We start from the raw sequence: 26,045 nt of genomic DNA on the forward strand, positions 1-26,045 counted from the left end.
GGGGTTCAGAGGAAACTTCATAAGGAGGTTGGAATTTGAACATCAGTACTCTACACTGTATTTTCTTATCTTGAGAAAACTGAATTTTCGAGTCTCGGATTATTACAGCAGCTGACACTAGTGTCATCTTCCTCCTTCCCTCCCATGTCCCTTACTTCCTATAATTTCTTCTCCATCCAAAAGTGCTCAGAATCAGAAATTCTACATTCTTTCCCAGATAATATCACAATTTCTGGCCAGTTTATAGTGTAATAATTGATTATATATCATGTTTTTGTTTGTATTTTTTTTGGTTGGTCCTGGGGCTTGAACTCAGGGCCTGGACACTATCCCTGAGGTTTGTTGTCCTCCAGGCTGGTGCTCTACCACTTGAGCCATGGCATCACTTCCAGCTTTTTCTGAGTAGTTTATTGGAGATAGAGTCTCATGAACTTTATTGCCAGGGCTGGCTTAGAACCTTGATCCTCAGATCTCAGCCTACCAAATAGCTAGAATTAAGGCATGCACCACCAATAGCTGGCCTATATCATGTTTTTTATAGTAAATTCGTTTAGCAGGGTCTACAAAATTTTTATATTTTACAACATCCGATTGCTCTAGGTACAGACTATTATTATGTGAATTATACTTACCCTGGCTTTTTTTGTATCTTGATGTTCTGTGGCTTGTTTTTTTTGTTTAACTCATTCCCATTCTTGAACCATTTGAATCTGAGGGAGGAGTATTCAGAACTGGTTTCACACCGAAGCACTAGTTTGGAGCCTGCTACTGACTCCTGGCTTTTCATTTCTTTCAATCGGGGAGGCAAGGCTAAAAGAGGGAGAGAGAGAAAGAAGGAAAAACATTCTGATTACCAAGCAGTCGTACAAAAAGAAGCATTAGTTTTGAGTGAGTCTGACCAAGAAACCAATCTGAAAGTTTCACTGATACACGTAAAAATCATAGGCATTCTTTATTTTAAAACAAGGGGTTTATGCCAAAGGAAGACATGATACATTATTGTTTTCAAGAAATTATCCATCATTCTTCATTACATGTCATAACGATTTCACGAAATCATATGTGAAAAAAGTACTGGGAATGTCATACCCATTTTTTTCCAGTAGAAACTTAAATTTCAGAGTTAACTGTAAATGAATGACTTATTCACAATTACAAAGTTCCACCAACTAAGCTTCATAGAGAGCAGAAAACAAAACAACAACACAAAAAAGAAAGACAGGGGCTGGGAATATGGCCTAGTGGTAGAGTGCTTGCCTCGCATTCATGAAGCCCTGGGTTCGATTCCTCAGCACCCCATAAACAGAAAAAGCCAGAAGTGGCGCTGTGGCTCAAGTGGCAGAGTGCTAGCCTTGGGCAAAAAGAAACCAGGGACAGTGCTCAGGCCCTGAGTTCAAGCCCCAGGACTGGCAAAAACAAACAAAATAATATACTGAAGGGGGTGAACAGGCATATCAATGCAGTGACATTACCAAGAAGTGTGTCATGTAGAAGTTAAGCAATAAATTCATGCTGTAGTTTTTCATGTAGCTCTGTATAGTATATCTGATCTTTTCATAATAAAAATGTCTTGATATCAAAGCACACATGCATGGCCTTTACTCTAGACACAAAATTTCACTTAATAATCAACATCACAAAACCGCAAATTCTCAACAGCTCAGTTTCTGCTGAGTCGTAGAAAAGTCAACTACAAACCTACTTCTGTCTCCGTTCAGGAATTAACAGGAAATCCCAGAAAACAAACCTAGGCAAATGAGACTGACTCCATGCATAATTACTCACTGGGTAAGGACAAAGAGTACAAGGACAGCAATCAAAGTCGCCTGGGATGTGAACAGGAAACATAGCACCTTGCCAACTAAAGGTATTTGTTTTTCTACAACTCTGCTCTTACCAGGCAAAACTAAAAGTATGTCAAGAATGAGCATATAACCAAAAAAAAAAAACCAACCCACCATTTGAATGTTGCAAATTCCTAACAATACTTCAATAGTTACATATCGCTTTCTTATGTCTTGGGAAGATTGAGAGAAGATGAGGAAAAGCACTCACTTAAGGATTTTGTTTGGCTTGGCACCCTCTCTCTCTCTCTCTCTCTCTCTCTCTCTCTCTCTCTCTCTCTCTCTATATATATATATATATATATATATATATATATATTTCTCTGTCTCTCTCCCCCCTTCCTGATAGCATAAAAATAAAATTTGCTTCCTGAACATGGATTTATGTATTTCTGATTCCATGTGGTTTACAATTCTCTGTGTTGGAGGTTTTTAAAATCAGACTAAATGCTAATCTAGCTACAGTTAGGTGTCTATATGTTTCTTTTAACTTCTTGGGATTATTTTTAATTTTGTGACTCTGATGAAGAGTTTAGAGGAAACAAATAAATATTCAGGAGCTAAATTGCACCAAAGAAACTGGTTTGCACATATCAAGAACAATAAAATGCCTCCTTTTATGTATGAACTAAAAGAACTGACTTTTTCCACTTGATTTTTTTAACTTGAAATACAACCAAAACTCAAGATTTCATTTCTTGCCTCTAAGAACAATGCACTAAACATAGTCACTAAATTTCAGTTGTCACTAAATTTCAGATGTCACTAAATCTTAGAAAGTCCCATGTTCTTTCTATCAAAAATTTGCTTGTCAACAGATGAACTTCACTTTGAAGTTACTTTGTAAAAAGACTTTGTCATAAGACCAGTGTCCATCACTTTCCTCTTTTCTTCATCCTCTCTCCCTTCCGCTTTTCACTTTCTTCTTCTGCCTTCATTTATGTGTGTCTTTTTGTTTTATTAAGCACTCTGATTTCAAACATAGGGAATCAACTAGACAAATCTGGGAATAAGCCAGGTGCTGGTGGCTCCTGCCTGTAATCCTAGCTACTCAGGAGACTAAGATCTGAGGATCACAGTTCAAAGCCAGCCCAGGCAAGGAAAGTGAGATTCTTATCTCCAATAAACCACTCCAAAAAAGCTGCAAGTGGTACTGTGGCTCAAAGTGGCCTTGAATAAAAAGAGCTCAAGGACAGCTCCAGCCCCAGGTTCAAGCCCCAGGACCAAAACAAAAAAAATATTTTGGAATAATCTATAAAACGGGTCAGAGCTTTGAAAGTGTCAGCGTTATGAATGACAAGAGAAGACTGTGACACTGATCTAAATGAAAGAAAATCAAGCAAATAAAAGCCATGGGCGGTGGCCGTGACCCTGATACAGGGGAAACGGGGGGGGGGGGGGGGGGGGGTGTACCGGACACTATGGAGAAGACTGGGGAAAGTTGCATGCAAACACTGTGCCAAAACTCAGTTTCTCCACTTGAGTGCTGCACTGTGGATCTGCAGGGGCAGCTCTTCAGTCTGAGGATGTAATGCTGGTATCTTCTGGGGTAAGATACCATGGTATCTTCAGCCAAACTACACTGACTGGAACCTGCTCTGCAGTCCAGGTTGGCCTGGAATTGAAAATCCTCCTCCCTCTGCCTCCCTCCAGACTGCTAGGATTATAAGCTTGAACCACTATGCCCTGCCCTCATTTAAGTACTTTTAAAATCTTGATTAAGTTTGCAATCATATTGTCGCCAATATTTGAATTATCATTTGTAACGTTAATTAACTAATGTTTAAAGCCATTGAAGCCACTTTAGATTGTGAGTGGTGAGAGGCTCCCAGGGTTCAACTCCTCGGCCACGGCTTTGAGGCTGTTCTCTCAGCCGATTCCTTGGTGGGGCAACAGCAATCTGTCATCTGGCAGGTCAAACCTTTCCTATCTTGTTATTTTCTTTTAGCGTTCATGAGCAAAGATCCCGCAGTGCAAACATCCCTTCACTCAGACACCTTCAAATATAAGGTACTGATTAAAATAGAACGACTCTTTCAGCATCACGAACATCTTTCTTGACGTCTGTGGTCCAGGTCCACCCCTAACAACCAGTCCAAGTTCCACCCAAAGAGGAAAGCTCCCCACTCCCCTCGCCTTCATCTCCTGACGAGTCTACTCGTAAGGGGGTTTCTTCTGTGTGTGCTATGGCACAGGGAAACTTCTGCAGCATGAGGATTCCCAACCTATCAAGGATCCGCTCTTCCAAGGAGTGAACTCCACATCTCCATAACATAAAGGGAGAGAAGCAAGCCTGGGCATCACCCACGGAGTCTCACTCCTGCGTTCCTTGACCTGAAGATCCTCTGCGATCAATGGTACCCACTTGAGACCTATCATATACCACGTGCAAGTAGCGGGAAACTTAGCAACAGTTTACAACCCCCATGGGGCATAGGTATCTCCAGAAAAGCAAACTGATCATTTCAAAGATTTGCCACGTTTTCTCTCAGGAGACCATTTTTAATGGAGTAAAAAACCTGCATTTATCAAGAATTACAAGAAGTTATTTTGTTGATTGCATTTAAATGGATACAGGTTTACTCATATGATATTAAGACACTGAGCATGTTCGCAGATGGCCATCTTCAGAGTTCGCTTCTTACAGTGAACTAGGGAACTTGATTCAAACACTATGGCATTTCTTTTAGATGTTTGATTTGAAGGTATGAACCACAACCCACCCCAGTCAAAAGCTATGCTTATTCTAAGGCCACACAAAATGAGCAAATAGTCTAAATCCAACTACACTGATCAAGAAGTTGCCTTTTAAATGCTCATGAAGAAAAGATACAGAGAATCTTGGGAGCCTAAAGCAGAACGAAGGTGTTTGTTGAATGATAACTGTGTAGAAGCAGCTAGAACATAGAAGAGACTCAGGGGGGAAAAAGAGATTCCAGAGCCCAGATTTATCTTCTTATAAGACTCTACTGCTTAAGACTGAGGGACCTCTGGCAATACTTGGGATTCCTATGCATTATACAGGATGTGAACTTTGTATTGCCCTTCTAGTGAAAATGAAATGTAAACCAAACTGGAAGATGGTCAAGTATGACTATCACCTTTCTTGTTGTTCTGAACTTCTCCTAGCTGGACACCACCACAGGAGTACGCAGCCACTGCCTCAGTGTAGGTCCCACTCGTGCTCCTACCTGTGGTGCATTTCCATTGGCCACTGCCTGTCTACAGCACGATGGCTGCCTGCCTCTTCAGGAAGAGCGCGTGCTTGTCAGTTCATATTCCACGTGTGCTCAGTGTCAACTCCCCTCTCCTCTGTAACTGATCTAGCATGTACGCCGTGACACGCATGATCTTCCTGTCCATCAGCAGGTGAGGGGATGAGGTTGATTAGGGAAGTTGGGCAGTGTCATACGTCTAACAAACTGCAGCACCAGGACTGAAACCCAAGTCTTCTCTCTACACCATGGTGGATTGGCTGGGCTTGAGGCAGGTTCAGAAAAAGAGAGGGAAAGACAGAAAGACAGCAAACTAAAAAGCTAGTAAGGACCACTTCATTTCATAGCCAACGTGGTCATCTTTGGGGTTCTTTTAAGAGTCTATTTAAACAAGATCACCTCGTCACATCAGCCTACAAGATATTTCCTTCCTTCCTTCTTTCCTTCCTTCCTTCCTTCCTTCCTTTCTTTCCTTATTTATTTATTTAATTTTTGGCCAGGCCTGAGGCTTGAACTCAGGGCCTGGGCACTGTCCCTGGCTTCTTTTTGCTCAAGGCTAGCACTCTACCACTTGAGCCACAGTGCCACTTCCGGCTTTTTCTGTTGATGGGGTGCTGAGGAATCGAACCCAGGGCTTTACTCATGCTAGGCAAGCACTCTACCACTAGGCCACATTCCCAGCCCCACTACAAGAGATTTCTAACAGTGTAAAATTCTCCTAGGAAATCAGTGCAGGCTTACTACTTGAGAGCATCCTGAGCCCTGAAAATCGATATCATGTTTATTGAAATTGGCCACCCTCTTCTATGCAATTCTGTTGTTCTAGCTCAGTATTTCATAGTTAAGGCCTAAAGATAAGATCATGAAAGCAGTGCAATAGCAATATTGGAAGCTTAGGAAAAGAGGTTAAAATGAGGTCCTATTGATACTTTTTCAACAACAAATCCTTTAGAATGATTACAGCCTAATAGATACTGAGCGCCTAGCAAGTGCCAGGCACTGTCCTAATTGCTTTATGATCATGAAGTCTTGCAAATTTTATCCTTTCGGCAGGTATATGTTACTATAATTATGCCCAACTTATAGATGAGAAAATGGAAATGAGGAGGGGAACTTATTTTAAGGTGTTTTGCTTTACTGGGGAATAAACTCAAGGCTTTGCATTCATTAAATGGAATTCTACTATTAGATCCATGGCCCTGAAGTTTTTGCTGTTATCTGTTTCAGACAGGGTTTTGTACTTTGCCTAGGATCAGCTTCAGACCAAAAACGTTCCTTCTTGTAGCTGGGATTCTAGAGATGTACTACCATAACCTGCTTGTTTGAGATGGAACCCAGTAATTTTGACTGGGCTGATTTGGAACTGTGATCCTCTTGATATCTTCCTCCTGAGTACTTGGAACTCTGGATGCGCGCCACCATGCCTGGCTCTTCAAGAACTCCTCTTATCCCAGAGCTCTTGCTTGAAATTACCAAGCAACGACACTGAGTTCTTTGCTATTCTTTCTATAGTTGAAATGGACTAGGTTTAAATTGTTGGTGTATCAATAGTAACCACATTTCCCTAACAAACGTGAGACAGGCCATAATACAAATCTTTCTAACCACATCTCAAGTGTAAAAGCCAGTCTGTGGCGGGGGGGGGGGGGGGGGGGGAGCAGATATGCAAAATTGCTGAATTTTCTGAGTTCATTTGATGATTTATGAGGAAATAAAACAAGACAGAGCACTTGAAATTGATATTATACCCCAAACAATTCTTTTGAACTGTGTAGTTGTCCATCTGTCACAAATGCCAAATGCCACCAGGGTCAAGAGTGCCGTATTCCATTCTTGTGTTCGCTGAAACGTGAGAGGCCCCAGGTGAGGCCCCAACCGCAGCGTGTCTGCACAGATTACCATCACTCCGTCAGGTGTTAATGCAATCCACCGTGACAGTCAACGCTGGCGTAAATCACGGCCCAGTTGCCAACGGTTTGAAGGTAACTGTTCAACAGGCTGCTTAATTAACGCTGTCACCACAGCTGCCCCCAATTAGAAGAACATCTCACTCACGTTGGTAAAGAGGAGGTCGGGTAAGCCCCAGAAGAGGCCTTGAGCTCACAGCGGGGGGGAAATGAACCCGTGCACGTGTGTATCCAGGGCATGGGTAGCATCACGTCTTATAAGCTCCGTCTTTTCTGGGCCTCCCCACAAACAAAGAAGATGTCCCTCACCATGCGTTGTACAAACTTTTCACACCACTTCTAAAGTGCTGACAAGCAGAAACGTTGAGAATGACCTAGTTAGTGAAAGTTATGGTGTTTAGTCATTTCCTTATTACTGTGATAGTTCCCTGCTCTGATGTGCTTTTTGCTCATGGAGCTCCTCACCGTGATGTGGATGGGCTAATATTTGACTTTATAACCATCTTAGCATATCAGCACGCCCATAAGGTGGTAATTTCTGCAGTTATAATAATTATCCTTGTTCAAACTGAATGACATTTGGTTAATTGGCATTACTAGAATAGGCCTTTTTTGAAACAAGGAATTTATTTACATGTCCTAGACTGGATAGACTCCCAGCTAAGAGGAGTTAGCATGGGATAAAGTTAGTTTCAAACATGACAGCAACATGCAGATCAACAACGCAGATAAAGGCAGGCAAGCTCTGAGTGATCTGTGGATATCAGGTCCTTATTATCTATGTTTCATATAGGGATTTGAAACTAATTCCTTCTGTGAGAGCTAATTATGAAAAATACAAATGTGTCCTTTTACAACCTCCTAAATCTATTTCTCATTATTGAGGAGGTCTATTTTCCTAGCAATCATGGCCTGTTTTATTCTGTTTTGTCCAGAGCTAATTTATTAAGCTGAATAACTTACTCAATAGTATTAAATGCATATGCCAGGATTGGAATATACCTGCTTTACTTACAGAATTTTTCCCAATCAAAGTTACATTTCTCTCTGTTTAGTTGGTTCTAAAGTAACCAACACTGTGATTGCTTTTATATAAGTTCGAGTTTGGATTTCTGAGGATGATTAAACCTGTGTAGCTTTTCATATTATTAAGCAGACTACTGGCACCCTAATCGGGACAGGAATATGTTGAAAAGCTAGAAAATGACCGCAGTCAAGTTAAACACATTGCTGGCAGTAAGAACATTTGAGCTGGGTGTTGATGGCTCACACCTGAAATTCCAGCTACTTGGGAGGCTGAGACTGGGAGGATTTTGGTTGGAGGCCAGCCAGGGCCTTCTCAACCCATAGCTAGACATAGTGGTGAGTGCCTGTTGTCTAGCTACATGAGAAGCTGATTGGGGGAGGACTGTATTCCAGGACCATCCACGCAGAAAAGCCTGCAAGACTTCATCAAAATGAGCAGGGCGCCAGGGGCTTGAGAGTGGCAGAGTGCTTGAGTTTAAGCCCAGTACAAAAGTGGGGAAGCAGGAAACACGGGTGAAGGCCCAGTCACCAATGAACCTCCCTAGCCTAACCAGAAAGTGGGAAACCAGAGTAGCATTTGTCATCTATTCAAGACAGTTGTAAAGGAGCTGGGAATATGGCCTAGTGGCAAGAGTGCTTGCCTCGTATACATGAGGCCCTGGGTTCGATTCCTCAGCACCACATATACAGAAAACAGCCAGAAGTGGCGCTGTGGCTCAAGTGGTAGAGTGCTAGCCTTGAGCAAAAAAGAAGCCAGGGACAGTGCTCAGGCCCTGAGTTCGCGGCCCAGGACTGGCCAAAAATAAAAAAAAAATAAATAAATAAAAGACAGTTGTAAAAATTTAACCAAAAAGGAAAAGGAAAATAATTTAGAGCACTAGCCTTGAGCCAAAGAAGCTCAGGGATAGTGCTCAGGCCCTGAGTTCAAGTGCCAGGACAGCACCCCACCCCACCCCAAAACAAAACAACAACAAACACTACACATTGTACTCACAAACTGATATGTCGAATTGAAACCCTTTTGCACAATAGTTAAGGACAGTTTCTTTTAATTAATTAATTAATTAAAATAAAACAAAGGTTTCTGTCTCAAGAAGCCTAACCTACTTATTGATAGAAATGTAATTAAATCTAACAGTTAAGGTAACCAAAACTTACTTCTCTAGCAATTATTCAATTTAAGTAGCAAGGACTAGTTTTGGTTTTGAAAAACAATGTTTAGAAATTTTTTTTAATGGAAAAGTCTAAACAATATCCTGACGTGCAGACAGGGCTGTTGCTTTTTGGTTGGAGTTAATGAATTTTCTTTTTTTACAAATTTCTATTTAAATTCTATTTTGAAAGACAACTATTTCTTGCATAACTTTAGCATACCTCAAATCTCTTACACAACACTGGGGAATGGTGTCTATCAGAGTGGAAGGGAATATAGCTGTGATGGGGACATCCTCCTGGAACTCTGAAAGGCCACAGAATGTGACACTCAAGAAGCCTGCTGACACTGGGCATCGTGCATATGCTTATCTGAACTAAGGAAGGGAAAGAAAAATGAGGGATGGTGTAACAAATAAGACAAGAAATGCACTCACTACCTTATTATGTAACTGTATCCCCTTTGTACATCACCTTGTCAATAAAATTTAATTAAAAAAATAAAATGCATTTCAAAGCAAAAAAAAAAAAAAAAAAAAAAGAAGCCCAGTGAGGGGCAGATCCTGAGGACCATGTTTTCACAGTGGTAATGCAACCTCAGTGTTGATGAGCAAACCACCAGCCACATGAGAAATCTCACTGACTTAACCATCCGAATTGCTTGCAGGAACTCCAATTCTAAGAATGTTAACACAAGAATGGCAGACACAGAAGAGGAAGCAAAATGTCTGCAAAGGCTCTGAGAAACCAGAGACTTGAGTCTTCAGATGTGAACGACTAGATGTAAAAACTGCTAGCTAAGGACACAACAAGGTCAAGGGCAGCTTCGCCTCCTAATTGAGAATAAACTGAACACCGCCAGATTTAGTATATTTCTCACTAGGGCATTTATCTTGTCACTTTCTACTTCTTTCCTGAGCCATCAAAAAGCATTTGTGCCCAGCAGAAATCTATCCTTGGAGATCCAGACCTTTGTCAGAGTTGCTTTACTCAAAAGACAGCATGAACATCCATTCAGTTCAAAAATCGATACTACTACTTTCCCATGTATATGCCTATCTCCAGTCCATACACATTTTAGTTAATTTTATCTGCACTCCTCCCCCCAACTCCCATCCCCAGTCCTTCCAGGACAGGAACTTGCATAGCATTAGGCAATACGCAGGGGCAAGGCACTAGAAACCAGTCAACTACAAAGCCACCACAAATGTAGAAGAGAAGAGAAAGGAGAAGTAGGCCAACCACAAATGCAACTGGGCATGAAATAAGCTGAAACACACATCCTAGGAAACAAAGAAGGATCTAGAAAAGACGTGTGAATAATAGCAATGCCCGCTGTGACGCCTGTGGAGAAGAAGCATGTCCATACAGACTGGACACTTGTTGAAGTCAACTGTGAAACTCCAGAAGCTGGTGTTGGAAGGAAGAGATTTCTAAGAAGGCAAAGGAATCAACATCTGCTGTTTAGCTTAATTCTGTGTTTGCATTTACATTTTCAAAGGGCTCCAATTTCTTCCCGAGTCATCTGGTTTTCTCCACACCAGAGAACACAGTGTCTTTAAGGTGGAAACACTGTTGGTTCTAACCTGATAACTTAGTATGTCTGAACAGAAATGCAGGGGTTCTGCAATCCTGTGTACAAATTTGTAGCATGAAATGTGTGAAACGCAGATTATACAGTGATCTGATTGCCTACCAAGTTTGCAAATTTGTGGAATATCCCATTGGGTAAGTTCACCCAAAGTCCTTGGAGGGCCTTTTGAAAACCCGCACTCTCAATGTAAGAGAACTCTTTAAGGTGGTGCCTCTTTAAGGTATGCAGAGGTGAGAAAAAATAGGGCACAAAAGCCAAATCCCGCACCCCCATCATCTGTTTGGTTAAAGTTATATTGGAAACCATTCACATTTGCTTGATTATATACTGTAATTGCTTTCATGCTGCAGCCGCATAATTAGCTCTTTGCTGAAATGTTTGCAGATTCCTATCCCAGAGCATTGATGCTCTGGGTCATCAGAGCATCTACAGGGATTCACTAGCAATCAGAAAGGGACCATTTAATAAGCTCGCAGCAGATCGAGGGTAGTAATCCATACAAGATCTACAGTCAGCTGAAATCAAAGGAGAATATGCAGTGAAACAGTCACAGTGCTAAAGGACCTCAAATCCAATCCAGATAGGAGAGGGAGCAATGATACACCTCCGATACAGCTGGCAACATGCTACCTGGCTCTTCACAAGAACTGCTGGAATAGGGAAACTACAAAATTGGCCGGGGGGGGGCGGGGGAATCAGCCTCAAAGTCAGAAAAGAAACGTTAACAGCTTTATGAAATAACATTTTCTTTGAGATATTCATATGGTGTTCCTCCTTTCATTTGATGATGAGTTCCCTACTTAGCAAGAAGGGGAGGGCTGATTAACTTACACTGCGGCAGGAACCCCCTGGGTGAGGGTTATGATCAAAGTGAGGAAATGAGGCCTGTGGAATATAATATTCAAGACGTAATCTTGTAATGCCTCATCCATTTGAATTTAGAACAATCGAATCTACCAAGACATAGAAAATGTTTTTGCTACTGAACTGGCCTATTATAAAATCTCATATCCTGCATGAATTTGGGAGGCGATATAGCACCATGGCACTAATGATTGACAATGGCTTTTAATCTTAAAAAAGATGTCTGGGAGCCAGGCGCCAGTGGCTCACGCCTGGAACCCTAGCAACTCAGGAGGCTGAGATCTGAGAATCTCGGTTTAAAGCCAGCATTGGCAAAAAAAAAAAAAAAAAAAATCCTTGTGAGACTCATCTCCAATTGACCACTCAAAAACTGGAAGTGGCTCTGTGGCTCAAAGTGGTAGAGCACTAGGCTTGAGCAAAAGAGCTCAGGGGACAGGGCCCAAGCCCCACAACCAGGAAAAAAAAGATGTCTGGGATAAAATGTAAACACAGTGGGATTAATGCATTATGTTAAGCAGAATCTACGCTGAGATTAGAACTGTGACAATTGATTACTACTGTACAAAGAATGGAATTGAGACATAATAACAATATTAGAATACACAATAACAACACTAGAATCTTAAAGAGATTTGATATCTTAACAAGCATGATCCTATACTTTGTGCTTTATAAATGATATTGTGTGTGCTTTGTTCCTATGATGGCTTATAAATTATGCTGAGTTTTTGTGCTGGGGTTTAGTGGGAAAAGAAGTAAATAACTTTCTATCAAAATTGAGAAACTAAGAACAATAAGTTTCAGAAAGACATGAGAGGTGTCACATTATATGAATTTCTAAAATATGTTGCAATTATTTCTTTCCAAAGAGGAAATGAGAATAGAAGAGTAGACTGAAATGAAATAATTGGGAAAGGAAGTCAGAGAGATAGGTTTTGAATTATAAACAACACTTTTTTTTTTCTTTCTGGTCCTAGGGCTTGAACTTGAGGCCTATGCACTCTCCCGGAGCCTTTCTTTGTGCTAAAGGCTAGTGTTCTGCCACTTGAGCCACAGAGTTACTTCTGGTTTTGGTTAATTGGAGGTTAACTGGAGGTAAATGTCTCCTGGACTTGCCTGTTGGGCTGGCTTCAAACTGGGATCCTCAGATCTCAGCCTCCTGAGAAGCTAGGAAAACAGGCATGAGGCACCGACACCTGGCGGTCAGACGAGGCATTTTAAAGATAAAAATGAACATAATTTTTTTAAAGGCTTACTTTTGGAATCAGGCAGATTTGGAAGTGCTAAGTCTAGCTCATGGTCTGAATTTCTATGGCCACACATATTTCTGCAATTTAAAAAGACATGTATGACTGCTGTATAAAACAACAACATTTCTTGCTGCGAAATGTTTGTTCTATTATATTTACATTGCCAAACACTTAATTCAGGTATCTTGTTAATCGTGAGAAAGGCTGAAAGCAGAACTTTGAAATACAAGTGCAAACGATGACAAGAGGAATGCATTATATTATGTGCAATAAAGCTTGAGGGACGAGAAGAGTAAAAAGTAAACCTAAGCCTTATAAACTCCTTCTGCTTGGCACCAGGGGCTCACGCCTAGAATCCCAACTACTTAAGAGGCTAAGATCTGACCATCCTGGTTCAAAGGCAGTCTGAGAAGGAAAGTCCTTGAGAAAGGAACTACAAAAAGACAGAAGTGGAGCACTGGCTCAAGTGGTAGAACACTAGCCTTGAACACAAAAATTCAGGGGGTGTGCCTAGGCCCAGAGTTCAAGCTCTAGGACCAGTACCAAAAAGTAAACAAAACCACCACCAGTAACAAAAACTATTCTCCACTGGCTCATGTGAAGGCAAAAAGAATCTAAAACTTGTTTATGAAGACTGTGGGGGAGAACAAAGTGAGGGACTGAGATGAGGCCAAGCAGGAAGAAGGCACAGGTCAAAACCCTGAAGCCAACCCCAACACTGAATATCCAATTACCCAGCTGGAAAATCCTCATGGCACTGAATATGAATGGCTGGTGTTGAAAATCTCTTTCTTTGCACATTATTTACAACCAAGCAAAACGAATTTATAAGCATCTCAAACTGCCAAGGAACTAAGATCCTAAAACATTTCCAATGAGTAAGGGATGCTAAATAGAAATTAATAATAGAGTCCAGCACCATTATTACTAGTTTCACGTGGAGATGTCATTGTTGGATCTTTAATTAGGAGCACCGTCTTTACTGATTCATTTTATTGTCTGTAAAAAATACCAGAAAGACTATAACAAGTTCACTCCTAACTTCAATCTTCCTAACCTACCTTTCCCACCACAAGCTTTTGTAGTGTCTACCAAACACAGCTTAAGTGAAGATCTGTACCCATTTTCCACATGAAGCCATCAGAATTTATGCTTCTTTCATAAGCAATAATGAATAAGGAAAGCACTACATAGTTTCGATTAACTTGTAAACTACATGGTTTAGATGAACTTTCTGGGTATGACAAACGCAGTGCATGTATCTATACCATTCTCCTATACTTCTGTTTATCAATAATGCCCTATACTCATCATTCACATTACTGTTAATACCTAAGCATTGATTACCTGGAAGATTCATGGTCATCAACCATCCAGTTACATATAGGTAGCCTTCTTTTCCAAACCAAGGTTGACACTCAAGGGTTTATGCGAGTCTAACCTCTTAAGTATACAACAGAAAGAACCATAGAGTATAAACTGCAGGAATGATTGTGGAGATGAACTTATTTCAAGAAAGAGAACTTAGATTCCATAATGTAATTGTTACTTCAATACTTTCATTCTTTCAACCTTTAGGGGGAGCCTCCTTTCCTTTCCTTTTCTTTTTCCAGTGCGAGGGATGAAGCCCGAGGCTTTATGCAGGCGAGGCAAGTGCCCTACCATGAGCCGCACCTCAAACCCCGGCTCATGGGGACTCTGTCACACACTGACACTGTAGGATGACACTGGAAGGGCCCAGAGCAGGAGAAAGATGAGACAGTCCTATTTTTTTTTAATTTGTAGAAAACAATAAGCACCATAGTAGAGCTATAGCAGAGATGGTACTGAGGTCACATGAGGCAGATGTAAACTGTGCCAATAAAAGACTCATCTTAGAGAAAAGACCTAAGTTCATATTCCAGGAAAAGCAGCAGCTGGCTATGGGGAGAAGCAGAGGAAAGCATATAATCCAAAGGCACCTGCTATTCGGGGGTGGGGGGGGGTGGGCAGTGAGAATCTCACGGCTGAACCACAAGGGTGTGGTGGGAAAGAGTTACAGAGCAAAGCTTGACTGTGTCCATGGCAGATCATGACAAGACGGCCATATCTATCCTGCTGTGTCAGTCTTCAGGAAGAAATGATACCGAAATGAACTCCAAGAAATGGAAACAAGAGGGTTTTGTTGTTGTTATTTGTTGTTTTTCTCCTTTGTCGCTGTTTTTGCTTTGTGTCCTCTGTCTTGTATGTAAATGTATCTGTTTGGAGGATAGTAAGGGGGAGACAGAAATGGTGGGACAAAGGCACAAATGGAGCAGTGATGCTCACCAATGTTGAAAATGAACTACTTGGGGGGAGAGGATAGGAAAGAAAACTAGGAGAAAGGGAATGAAGGGTGACACTGTCCAAAAAGATATGTACTCATTACCTGACTAATGAAACTGTAAACCCCCCCCATGATAACAATTTTTAAAAAAGAAGAAGTAAAGGTAAGTAGGCAAAGGGAGTTAAGAATGTTGTTTTTAAAAACCAAAGGCTGTTAGGGTCCAATTTAAATTTAAGAAGTAACTCTCAGCTGGGCGCCAATGGCTCCCGCCTGTTATCTAGCTACTCAGAAGGCTGAGATCTGAGGCTCAAGGTTCAAAGCCAGCCGTGGCAGACAAAGCCTAGAGACTCTTTAACTGAGTAGCACAAAGCTGAAAAGCCTTCTATAAAAGGTGTGGCTCCAGGGGTGGAGGGCCAGCCTGGAGAAGGAAAGTCACATGACAGATTGAGATTCTGAGTTCAAGCTCCAGTATACAAAAAGAAAACAGGGTAAAAAAAGAGGAAAGGGGAAGGGAGGGGAGGAGATGCAAAGAAGAAGTGTTCTCAGGAGCAACAGAGAGAAGGAACTAGAAGTAGAGAAGCTAGCACTAGAGGGAAATGCTGAAGGGGAGGAATGGAGAGTAAAGGGAGAGCTCTTCGTGGGGGACATTGCTGCAGTCCTGGTCTATAACTAGGCGTAGAAAAGAAACAGAAGGAAAGGCAACGCTTGCTTCGCTCAGCAACTCTAACCTCATCTGCTTAGAATACTTAATGTGACAATTCATTGTCACATTTCACAATTTCTGAGCTCTAATAGCTGAGGCCCCATTCTGGAAACACAGAGCTGTGCGAGCCGCATTCTCTGTCACCATGAGGCTTAGATTTCTATTTTACTTTGACTCGTTACCCATACTCTGACAGTTATCTTGGGAAACAATTCTGAAAGACTGCACGCTGCCCCAACAAGGCATTCTGCAAAGATACTTTGATTTGGGGGTTGAATGGGGGAGGGGGAGGGGGAGGGGAAATAGAAAAGACAAAGATCACACACAATGATGGGGCATGTGAGGGTCTCCCAAATGCAAAAAAATACAAGCCAAATATCCAGAAGTGAGATAAAAATATCCCTTTGCTACTAAAGAAGGGCTTCCTTCTACCCATATAACAAGTTCATACCTACATTGGGCTTTAGCCAACTTTGCCGGGCACTAGAAGCTGAAAGAAAAATAAAGGCAAGAAACCCTAGAATATTTCGAAACAGTGGATTAAGACAAAACGAGCAACAGCTACAAGAAGAAAAAAAAAAAAAACTTATATAGCATCACTAGTTACCCTTCATCCTTTCCCGCCGTCTCTTCCACACTATCATTGCTCTAACCAGCAGAGAAGTATCATGTAGTACTCAGGTACATTCCTATCAACCATCATTTGAGACTTTAAAAAATAAGCATACTCGTTTGGGTTTTTTCTTTTTAATTGATCATTTAGCTTCGGAAGTAACCGGTCCACCGAGACAAAGTCCAAATTCTACCACGTAAGGCAAAGAAGCTCAAAGAGGCCTGGTGAGAAAGGAAGCTCTTGGAGACAAAAGTGGTAAGCGCTCACTGGGCGGAAAGCTGGCTATTGAAACAAGCACTCGGAGGTATAGCGTGTGCTTTGAACACTCAGGAGAAATGTCAAGAGAGAACAGGCTCTCCTGCAAACAAGTGATCCCTGAGGAGTTAGTGACCAGTTCCTTCTCATTCACAGACTTAAGCACTTTTTGCTTTAATAACACTTAAGGCGAACGGAAACACCTGGAGTTGATTTTCACAGGACTTTGCTCGTCCAGGGCGTAGTCCCCATCCCGTGAGGCTAACATCTCCCCCTTGACCTGCCAAATATGATTTCTGGAGTGCAGGCCACGTTGGCTGGGTGCTGCAGCTGTTCTGACCCCTCCCTTCACAATCACCACGTCCACTTCTGCCCAGAACTCTAGCTACACTTAGAGCTCCACTGCCAAGTCGAGTGGAGGAACTGATGTCTCCATTGACACTCCACCGTGAGCAAGCCTCAGTTTACCTCTGCTGACTGCTGGGCTGTGCAGTGCACATGCCTCCAGAAGTTCCCAGCGCTCTGGTGCTGGTGGTGGCCGGCCGGGGCCACTGCAAGGTGGACTAGCCACTTAAAGGGATGGTAGCACTGGATGAATGGTTTCTTCACAGAACAATTAAGGGATATCCAAAACGATCGAGTTCCTGCCAAGCACAGCTCCAAGTTCAACAGTGCAGAGGTGCTGCGGTAGGGAGGTGATGGGCCACTGGGTTAAGACACCGCCCATCTCGCCCTCCTTCTGAGGCCTTCCCTGAAAGACTCAAGGCTGGACAAGGCCAGAAAGATGTTTATCTTAACCCAAGAGCTTACACTCTGGCAAAGGGTTGACCCTTCTTTTCTCTTATAAGCCTGGTAGGAATCGGAGCAATTGTGTTCGATAAAACTCTCATTTTGTCTAGTTACATCGTGAGCCACACTTTGCCACTATTCCATTCAGGTGTTTGGGATCGACCTTCGAACTCAGAAACCGCACCCCCAGCCACCTCTTCGGGGCGGGGCAGCGAGTCTTTTCTGAGGCACTGATACTTCCTTATTGTTTATCAGCTTCTTAGTGATTCATGGCTTCCTCTTCCGACAGAAAGAAAGTTTTTCATGATAACCTTCTGCAAGAATCAACTAACATGCTGGATTAAAAATAATAAAGGGATTTGGCAAAATAGAGAACTTTGAGGAGAAATTCAGAGAAAATCTTAAACCTTGATGACGTGAAAAACATCTGGATAATGCAAATAATTTTTGTATTAAGGGCATTTGCCTATCCTGCAGAAGCAAATATAACTGAAAGACGAGGACCTGCTTCCCATCAAGAGTCTCTAGCAGATGCTCCCCACAGTAAGGAGGGACTGTCTTGAAGCCCTGGTAACCAAAACTAAACCCACCCATCTCCTAACCCTGGAGAGGCAAAGGGACATTGCCTTGTCTCTAAGTAAAGCTAGAAGGGAAAGCTCAGCCTGTAAACAGGTTCTTGAAATCCCGGCCTGCATTGGCTAGCGGCCACAGAACTTTAAACCATGAACTTGGTATGCTTCTTGGTCCCCAGCAGGAAGAATACAAACCTAAGGAGGAATGGGTTTTTAACCTAGGACTTGAGGAATACCACAGATTTTTTTTTTCGCAAAGAAATGAGCTCAGATTCATACACAACCAAACACAGAAGGAAGAAAACAGGCAAGTAACAAAAACTAACATATACAGAAATTGTCTTACATGACTCCCAAAATAATTATGCTCACTCTGCTGAAAGAAACACCATGAATGAAATATCTTCAGAGAGCAGGAAAATATAAAATCAAGTATCCATTAAAAAACAACAACACTATAAATGGGAAGAAACAGTAACAACGCTAAAAACACTTGATGGATGGCCTAATCAATAAATTTCATGTGGCAGAAAAATGAGAGAAATAGAAGAAAGATCAGGAGAAACATAGTAGCAGAATAAGAACAAAGGATGGAAAATTTGAGAGATAGATAAAGAGAACTTGTGACCAGAGCAAGATTATACAATGTATTTTTAATCAAAGTTCTGGCAGAAGGAACGAGAAGGGGATTGTAGGGAATCTATGAAAAAACACGGAGGAGAATTTTGCAGAATGAAGCAAATTAACTTGTTCAAAAACCCCAGTGACTGAGCAGGCTTTAAAATAGGACTCCACACCTAAACACATCATGATGAAACCATGGGGACAGGGAAGGCAAAGTCTTGAACGAAGCCAAAGAGAAAGGCAGATTACCTTCAAAGGAGTGGTGGTCAGACTGACAGCTACCTTCTCAACAGTGTCTGATTGATGAAAGCACCTTGCCGACTAGCTGCACCCTCCCCTTCTATACCAAACTATATGTTTCACCTAATACCATAATTGCATGCTGACTAAGTCCTTTGTCTGAACTCTTTCTCCAGGTAATGGCAATAAAGAGGATATAAATTTCTGAAAAGAATTCCTGAAACCTTCGGCAGCTTTTAGCTTTATTACCCAATAATGTGGTAAGGCCACTATACTAGAAATAATGGTGCTTGGCTTATAAGTTTTGTCTGTGTTAAAATCTTCCCACCAATCAATTAAAATACCTTTCTGGAGCTGGGCCACAGAGAGAAGAAAAAGTGGAATTGATTCTTTCCTGATAATAAATGGACTTGGAGATGATACACTTACATATATCTCTGGGTTATTGATAGAACACCTGATACTTGCTCAGTATTTTTCACTTAGATTCCGTTTTTGAGAAATCAAGTGTTTCTTTCATATATTTCTCCTCAGATCTTTCAGGAGGACACATTCCTAATGAATTATAATAATGACAGAAAACAATTATAATTTGAGGGGAGGGGAGGACTCTGCGATTTCGAAGTTTAAAAGATAATACAAATTATTTCTTGGGGCTAGAGAGAGCACTTGTCAAACATGCATTAAGACCCTAGGAGGAAAGGGAGGAGGAAAAGGAGAGGAAAAGGAAGATGGAGAGGGAGAAGGAGACTGAGGGGGAGAGAGAGAGAAGGAAAAGGAGAGGGAGGAGAGAAGAGGAGAAAAGGAAACTTCCCATACAGGTTCAGGATAACAATCATGACAGCTTAATCTATTTGACTTAAAAAGCAATCTGCTAACTTGTCTAATAAAATACTTGATTTTATCAAAAAGAGAACAGATACATTGAGGATTTAGTAATGGAAAGTTTAAGAGGTATTTTTTCAATGAATAGCTTAATGACAATTCAGAGTTTCTACAGAGAAAAAAATATGGTATCATAAATCCTCTTAATATTATGTTCCTTCCATTAATATGATCAACAGAAAGCTGAGCATATAGCTCAGTGGTAGAACTGTTGCTTAGAATGTGGAAGGTTCTGAGTTGAACTTCAGCAGAGCAAGAAAAAAAAAGCTAATATGGTCAACAGGGCTGAAAAACTATTCTTGATAAATTCAGTGAAAGAAAGCATCTCCTGTCTGAAAAATGAAAGTAAGGATAAGATATCAAGGCTAAATCTGGGCATAAACACTGAGGAAAATGATATAACGATAGATGTGAAGAATTTCTTGGACCTGTGGATGAGGCTCGGTGGTAGAGTTCCTCCTTTTCATGCATCTATTCCTGGGTTCCATTCCCAGTACCAGAACTAATCAAGCAAATACATAAATATTAAAAGGCTCAATTTGACCTGCATTACTGTTACTGTCCTGTATCATACCCTATCATGCTTAGTAGAGGCTAATCCCACATAATTCTAAATGTATCATATGTTCGGAAAAAATACCTCATCTAAGAATATCTGGAGATCAAAATTATCCAGTTTATATTGAGGTTTTCATTAAAAAGATTTTCTGTAGTGGTAATTTAAAAATATATATTATGATCATGTTCTATATCTCCCCTAAGTAATTCAAATACCTAAATAAATCTTCTAGGTGTCAGCTAAGACAAACCATGTCACTATTTCACTCTTCAAAACTTACTCTTTACAGCCAAGTGTTGGTAGCTCATGCCTATAATCCTAATTACTCAGGAGACTGAAATCTGAGACTCATGGTTTGAAGACAGCCTGGGCAAGAAAGTCCATGAGACTCTTATCTCCAATTAACCACCAAAAAGCCAAAAGTAAAGCTGTGGTTCAAGTGGTAGAATTCTAGCCTGGAGCACAAAAGCTCAAGGACAACATCCAGGCCCTAAATTCAAGCCCCAAGACCAGCACACACATATACAATAAAAATTCTATGGGCAATTCACTGCTTCCAACATAGTATCAATTTATTATTGGCTGAGAGTTTAACTTTTATTTCACAAATAATTTAGGGCTTTCTTAGAAGATACTATCTTCAAGGCTCACCAGCAATACATTATGCAATACTAGAGAACACCAAACTAATAAGGCCAGATTCTTAATTCTCTTCTACAACTACAGGTACCCTTCTTTAATTATTAAACAAGGAAATATAGTCCAGGTATTTAATAATTGTCCAAATCATCGATATCATTCTTCTTCTTGAAGGCTTCCCAGAACAGCACACAGTATTCTATGGGATTTCTTCCTCCCATGAAACGACTGATTTTTACACTTACACACACACACACACACACACACACACACGAGACTGAGTGACACCAGGCTTTTACCCTCCAGTACTCTTAACCCTGGCCGAGCAGTATGGAAGTACTTCCTACTGGCTGGGAATCAGCAGCTGTCTGTCCTCTCAGCTCCCTGGATGAGCTCCCAGTGGAATCCTTCCTTCCTTTCTACCTCCCGTTTCATTCCCTCATTAATAGGGCCAGGGGAAGATGAGTCAGCAAGCTTTATGAGTTTCTGCCATCCTCAAAGGATCTGCCTTGTCCTCAAGGTAAAGCTGCTCCCTGCTCCAACCCAGGGTGCAGCCTTCTTCTACCAGGCTGTGCTCTGAAGACGGCTCCTACCACACCAGACAAAACCCACAGTATACTGAGTCTTCTGTTTTTGTTTTTTTCAGGAGATTAGTCAAATCCTGCAAATGAACACATAAACTACATAATCATCCCATAAAGGGAGGGAAAAAATAACTATCTCTCATTCCTACTGGCCTCCTCCCTTCCCCCTTTAAAAAAAAAAAAAGTAACTTTGTAAGTTGAACAACCACCCTTCAAACTTAATAATGGACAAGGAGGCCTCTGGCTTCTGTGTTCTTGGGTCAAAGATGACTCAGGTTGTTCACGATAAATGTCACTACGCTCAGCAACGGATTGGTGGCTCCCAGATACAAGAGAGTGATTTGTCTCAGAGCAGCTGTCAGAAACAAGCACTATTAACATTTTTTTTTGCACATCATTTTTACCCTGAGCACGCAAAGATTGCTCTCTCATTTGTACAGTCTCCTGCATTAAAGGGGTGTATGGGTAAAAGTCTCAGAATACTGAGATAATTTATACACACACTTGTTATGTGAGGACATTATGTCTTCACTGGTCATCTTTTCATGCAAAATTTATTGAACCTATTCAGGAACAAGAAATTATAACAGAAACAAAAAGATGTATTTTGGCCAATTTGGACTTATTAAGCCTTCAATTAAAATCATATCACCAATGTCCTCCAAGCTGCTCAATGAAGGCAGAGAAATCCATCTCTCATACCTAGGAGTCTAATGTACCCAAATCACTAGAAAAGTGAGATGAATTTATACACGATGCCTTTCTGAGATTTGAAAATATAACATCCTAAGGATAAAAATCCCTGCCCTGAAATCTGGAGGCCTGGATTGGAGTGCTGATTCTCATGCTTTGATTGAATGCTAAGGTTTTCTGTATCTAAGAACACGCAGTTCAAGAGAACAGATGTCTCTAAAGTGATCTTTCAGTTCTAACCCTATAATTTCTCGAGACTTTCATATTTATTTTGTTATTTTCATTATTTAACCAGGAACAATTGTCATTTAGTTATGTCAGAACTTTCCTGTCACTGATTTAATTATATAACAACCTCTTATCCCAAATGATAGGTGAAGGCTATGGTCAAAGTAACCTGTGGATATTAGCTCTTTAAACTACATACACTGGGCTGGAAATATGGCTTAATGGTAGAGTGCTTGCCTTGCATGCATGAAGCCCTGAGTTCAACTCCTCAGAAACAGAAAAGGCCAGAAGTGGCACTGTGGCTCAAGTGGTAGAGTGCTAGCCTTGAGCAGATGATGTGCCCAGGACCTGAGTTCAAGCCCCAGGCCTGGCAAAAAAACAAAGACAAAAAAACCACATTCATTTAATTAATTTCTCAACCATTCAAACGTACTCAAAAAACTGTGACAAAAATGTTTTAGGCTGAGCAAGAATTATGAATGGAACAAGATTCTACTTCCATATCATCACTCTAAATAGTTAAGCACTGATTCATACTTACTGAGAATTTTTAAATAAATTGTGTATTATCAACCACGGAAGTAATGAATGTCCCATTCATGAACAAATCCATGCATCACTGGTGATTTGTACTTACACTTACTCATTAGCTCACAGTGATGTCACAACTAAACTGCTACCTGTGAGTTCCCACAACTCATTGTTTCAGGCAAAGTAGTAATATTTCCTTATTCAGTCACTGAATAAATTCTTGAGAATGAGTACTACTATGTTACCAGAACCATGTTGTTCACCATGTTGAGACAACTCAATGCACAAGAAAGACATGGCTTTGTGGAGATGGTGGCCCCCACAAAAGACTGAAGAGATACAGAATGCTAAAAAGGTACATATAACCACTCTTGGAAATTTTCATCTGGATAGGAATAATGATTTATTTCTATACACTGAAACTAACGTGCTTAATTTTTTAAAATGAAATCCTCAAAGTTGAGGTGAAATGACAGTGCCCCCTGACCTGCAATGCATAAATAATATCTAAGTATATTTTCTTTCTTTAAAAAAGAAAATATGCCCAGTCCAGTAGCTCAACCCTATAATCCAAGCTATGTGGGAGGCCAAGATCAGAGGATTGTGGTTCAATGACAGCCTGAGCAGGAACGTCCATGAGACCCAAAGAAACATAAACCCTATGGTGTCCCTCCTAGGGAACAGCTAATACAGAAATAGGCTAGTCATGGTAGAAGACCAAATACCCCAATAACTACACCCATATGACCACATAAGAAGATGCCAAGTGAAATGAACTCCACGTTACGGAAACAAGAGTTACACCACTGTTGTAATTACTCTCAACATACCATGTGAACTCATATTGCTTTTTTTCTCTTTTTCCTTGTCTGTTTGTTTGACGGAGTGGTTTGTCTAGTTTTGTTTCTCTTGCAGTCCCTTCCTGTGGCTGTACCCTCCCTACCACTGTACTACATCCGAGTACCCTGGATACTGTCTGACACGGGTAATAGAACTGGGGAAGAGAGAGGGAATACCAAAATCAAGAGAGAAAGAACAAAAAGACAAACCATTCATAAAGCAACACTTAGAAACCATTTGGTGTAAACCAACTGCACAACTCTTGGGGGGAGAGGGGGAGGGGAAGGAGGGAGGGAGGAAATGAGAGGTAACAAGTAGAGCAAGAAACGTATTCACTGCCTTTCATATGAATCTGTAACCCTTCTGTATCACACTTTGACAATAAAGAAAAAAAGAGATTTTTATCTCCAACAATCTACAAAAAAAAACCAGAAGTGGGGCTGTGGCTCAAGTGGTAGAGTGCTAGCCATGAACAAAAAAGTTTAGGGAACTCAGCCCTGTATTCAAGCCCCAGGACTGACACAAAAAATAAAATAAAATAATAAAAATGTAGAAACATTACCCATTTATGCACATCTGTTAATGTCCTAGTTAATGACTCAATAATTATATAAGCTTCTGATTTACTATATCCAAGAACTAATAATTTTTAAGTAATCTTATAGAAAGTAAGCCTAACCACTTAAAATTTGCTCTACACAATTTTAAGCGTAATTACTTATTAATACACTTTTGTGATGCTGGGGATGAAACTAGGGAATCATGCGTGCTAGCCATATGCTCTGTTAATCTTTTTTAAATGATTGAAAAAAATATAGCTATAGATAACCATATAACCATGTATTCAGACACAGTAAATATTTAGCATTTAGAACCTAAGGTATGTATACCAACATATAATCATTTCTCATTTTTTATTTCCAAGAATGACTGGAAATAAGAAACAGACAGGCTTGTTTCAGGAAACCATCAATCACTTAAAGAAAAGACCTTTAGTTACAAATGTTCCACGACACATGATAATTCTAAGGATGCCTATCTTAATGTGTCTAGGAAGTTGTCAACAAAGAACTGCTGCATACACAATCAAAAACTGAATTGCTAACCGGGCACCAGTGGTACACACCTTTAATCTTAGGCCCTCCGTTCGTTACTGAGGAACCTGAGATGTGAGGATTATGGTTCTAAGCCAGTCTGGGCAGGAAAGCCCATGAGACTCTTATCTCCAGGTAAACAACACAAGTCCAAAACCTGTGGCTCAAGTGATACAGTCCTGTCTTTGAGCAAAAAAGCTCAGAGACAGTGCCCAACTCCCCAGTTCAAGGCCCAGAAAAAAGAAAAGAAAAAAAGATAAAATTGGATTCCTCTAAGGTCTCAGGGGGAACTTTTTGTAGTGAGTTGACATACTAATATGCCTAGCAAAACACTGGGAATCTTTCAAAAGATTATTTCTCTCTGTGAATTCATGTGGGAACTCTTAAGACAAGCTGGAGGTGAATAAACTATTGTCTTCAGGCAGGAACAGCTATCTTGATCGAGAGCCACAGGACTGCCAACCTGAGCCATCCAGGTATTGAATTTCACCAACACAAAAATCACAGAGGCATTGAAGTTGACAGTATTGAAGCTGACAGTAACTCGGTGAGATCACATCTAAACTGACAAAAGGAGCATTTGGGTTTTCTCTGTCACCTCTTTCAAGGGGACCTGTGTTGTCAAGAACTAGTCAGGCACCTTGAAGGGTTTCCCAAACGGCCCATCAGAACACCTGCTCCTGTAAGACAGTGGCCACTCCTCTGATGGCCCCGGTGGAATCTGATTCCCCTATGTGCGGACTCAAGGAACGCAGCAGCAAGACAGTTGTTTCCTGTGTTCGCAACACATTTTCCAGAGCAAGAATGAAGTCCTGAGGGTTTTGTTCTGTGCCTGTGGCTCAGTGAAAGGTGTGGACAGGCACAGGAACCTGCCTTTCCTTCACAGTGCGATCTTATTCACCTGTGGGACTTTTGTTGCGCTTAAGTTTAGTGAAAATCATTTATTCTGCAACTGGTAGCGTATTACAATTGGTTACATTCCCTCTCCCCCAGGCCCCGTCCAGGTTAGGGGCTTTTCTCCTACAGAAGGCTTAGCCTG

General features: G+C 41.0%; 1 protein-coding gene across 4 annotated transcripts in view; it reads right to left on the bottom strand.

The window, feature by feature from the left end:
• Nrg1 (neuregulin 1) overlaps nt 1-26,045 on the bottom strand; it is a 969,466-nt gene that overhangs the window by 169,329 nt on the left and 774,092 nt on the right. For all 4 annotated transcript variants that reach the window (XM_048330590.1, XM_048330592.1, XM_048330591.1 and 1 more), the window contains one exon: nt 633-810. In XM_048330590.1, the coding sequence (XP_048186547.1) occupies nt 633-810 (178 nt within the window). The remainder of the gene's footprint in view (nt 1-632; nt 811-26,045) is intronic.

This window comes from Perognathus longimembris, chromosome 21 (genome assembly GCF_023159225.1).
Source record: "Perognathus longimembris pacificus isolate PPM17 chromosome 21, ASM2315922v1, whole genome shotgun sequence".
NCBI classification, from domain to species: domain Eukaryota; kingdom Metazoa; phylum Chordata; class Mammalia; order Rodentia; family Heteromyidae; genus Perognathus; species Perognathus longimembris.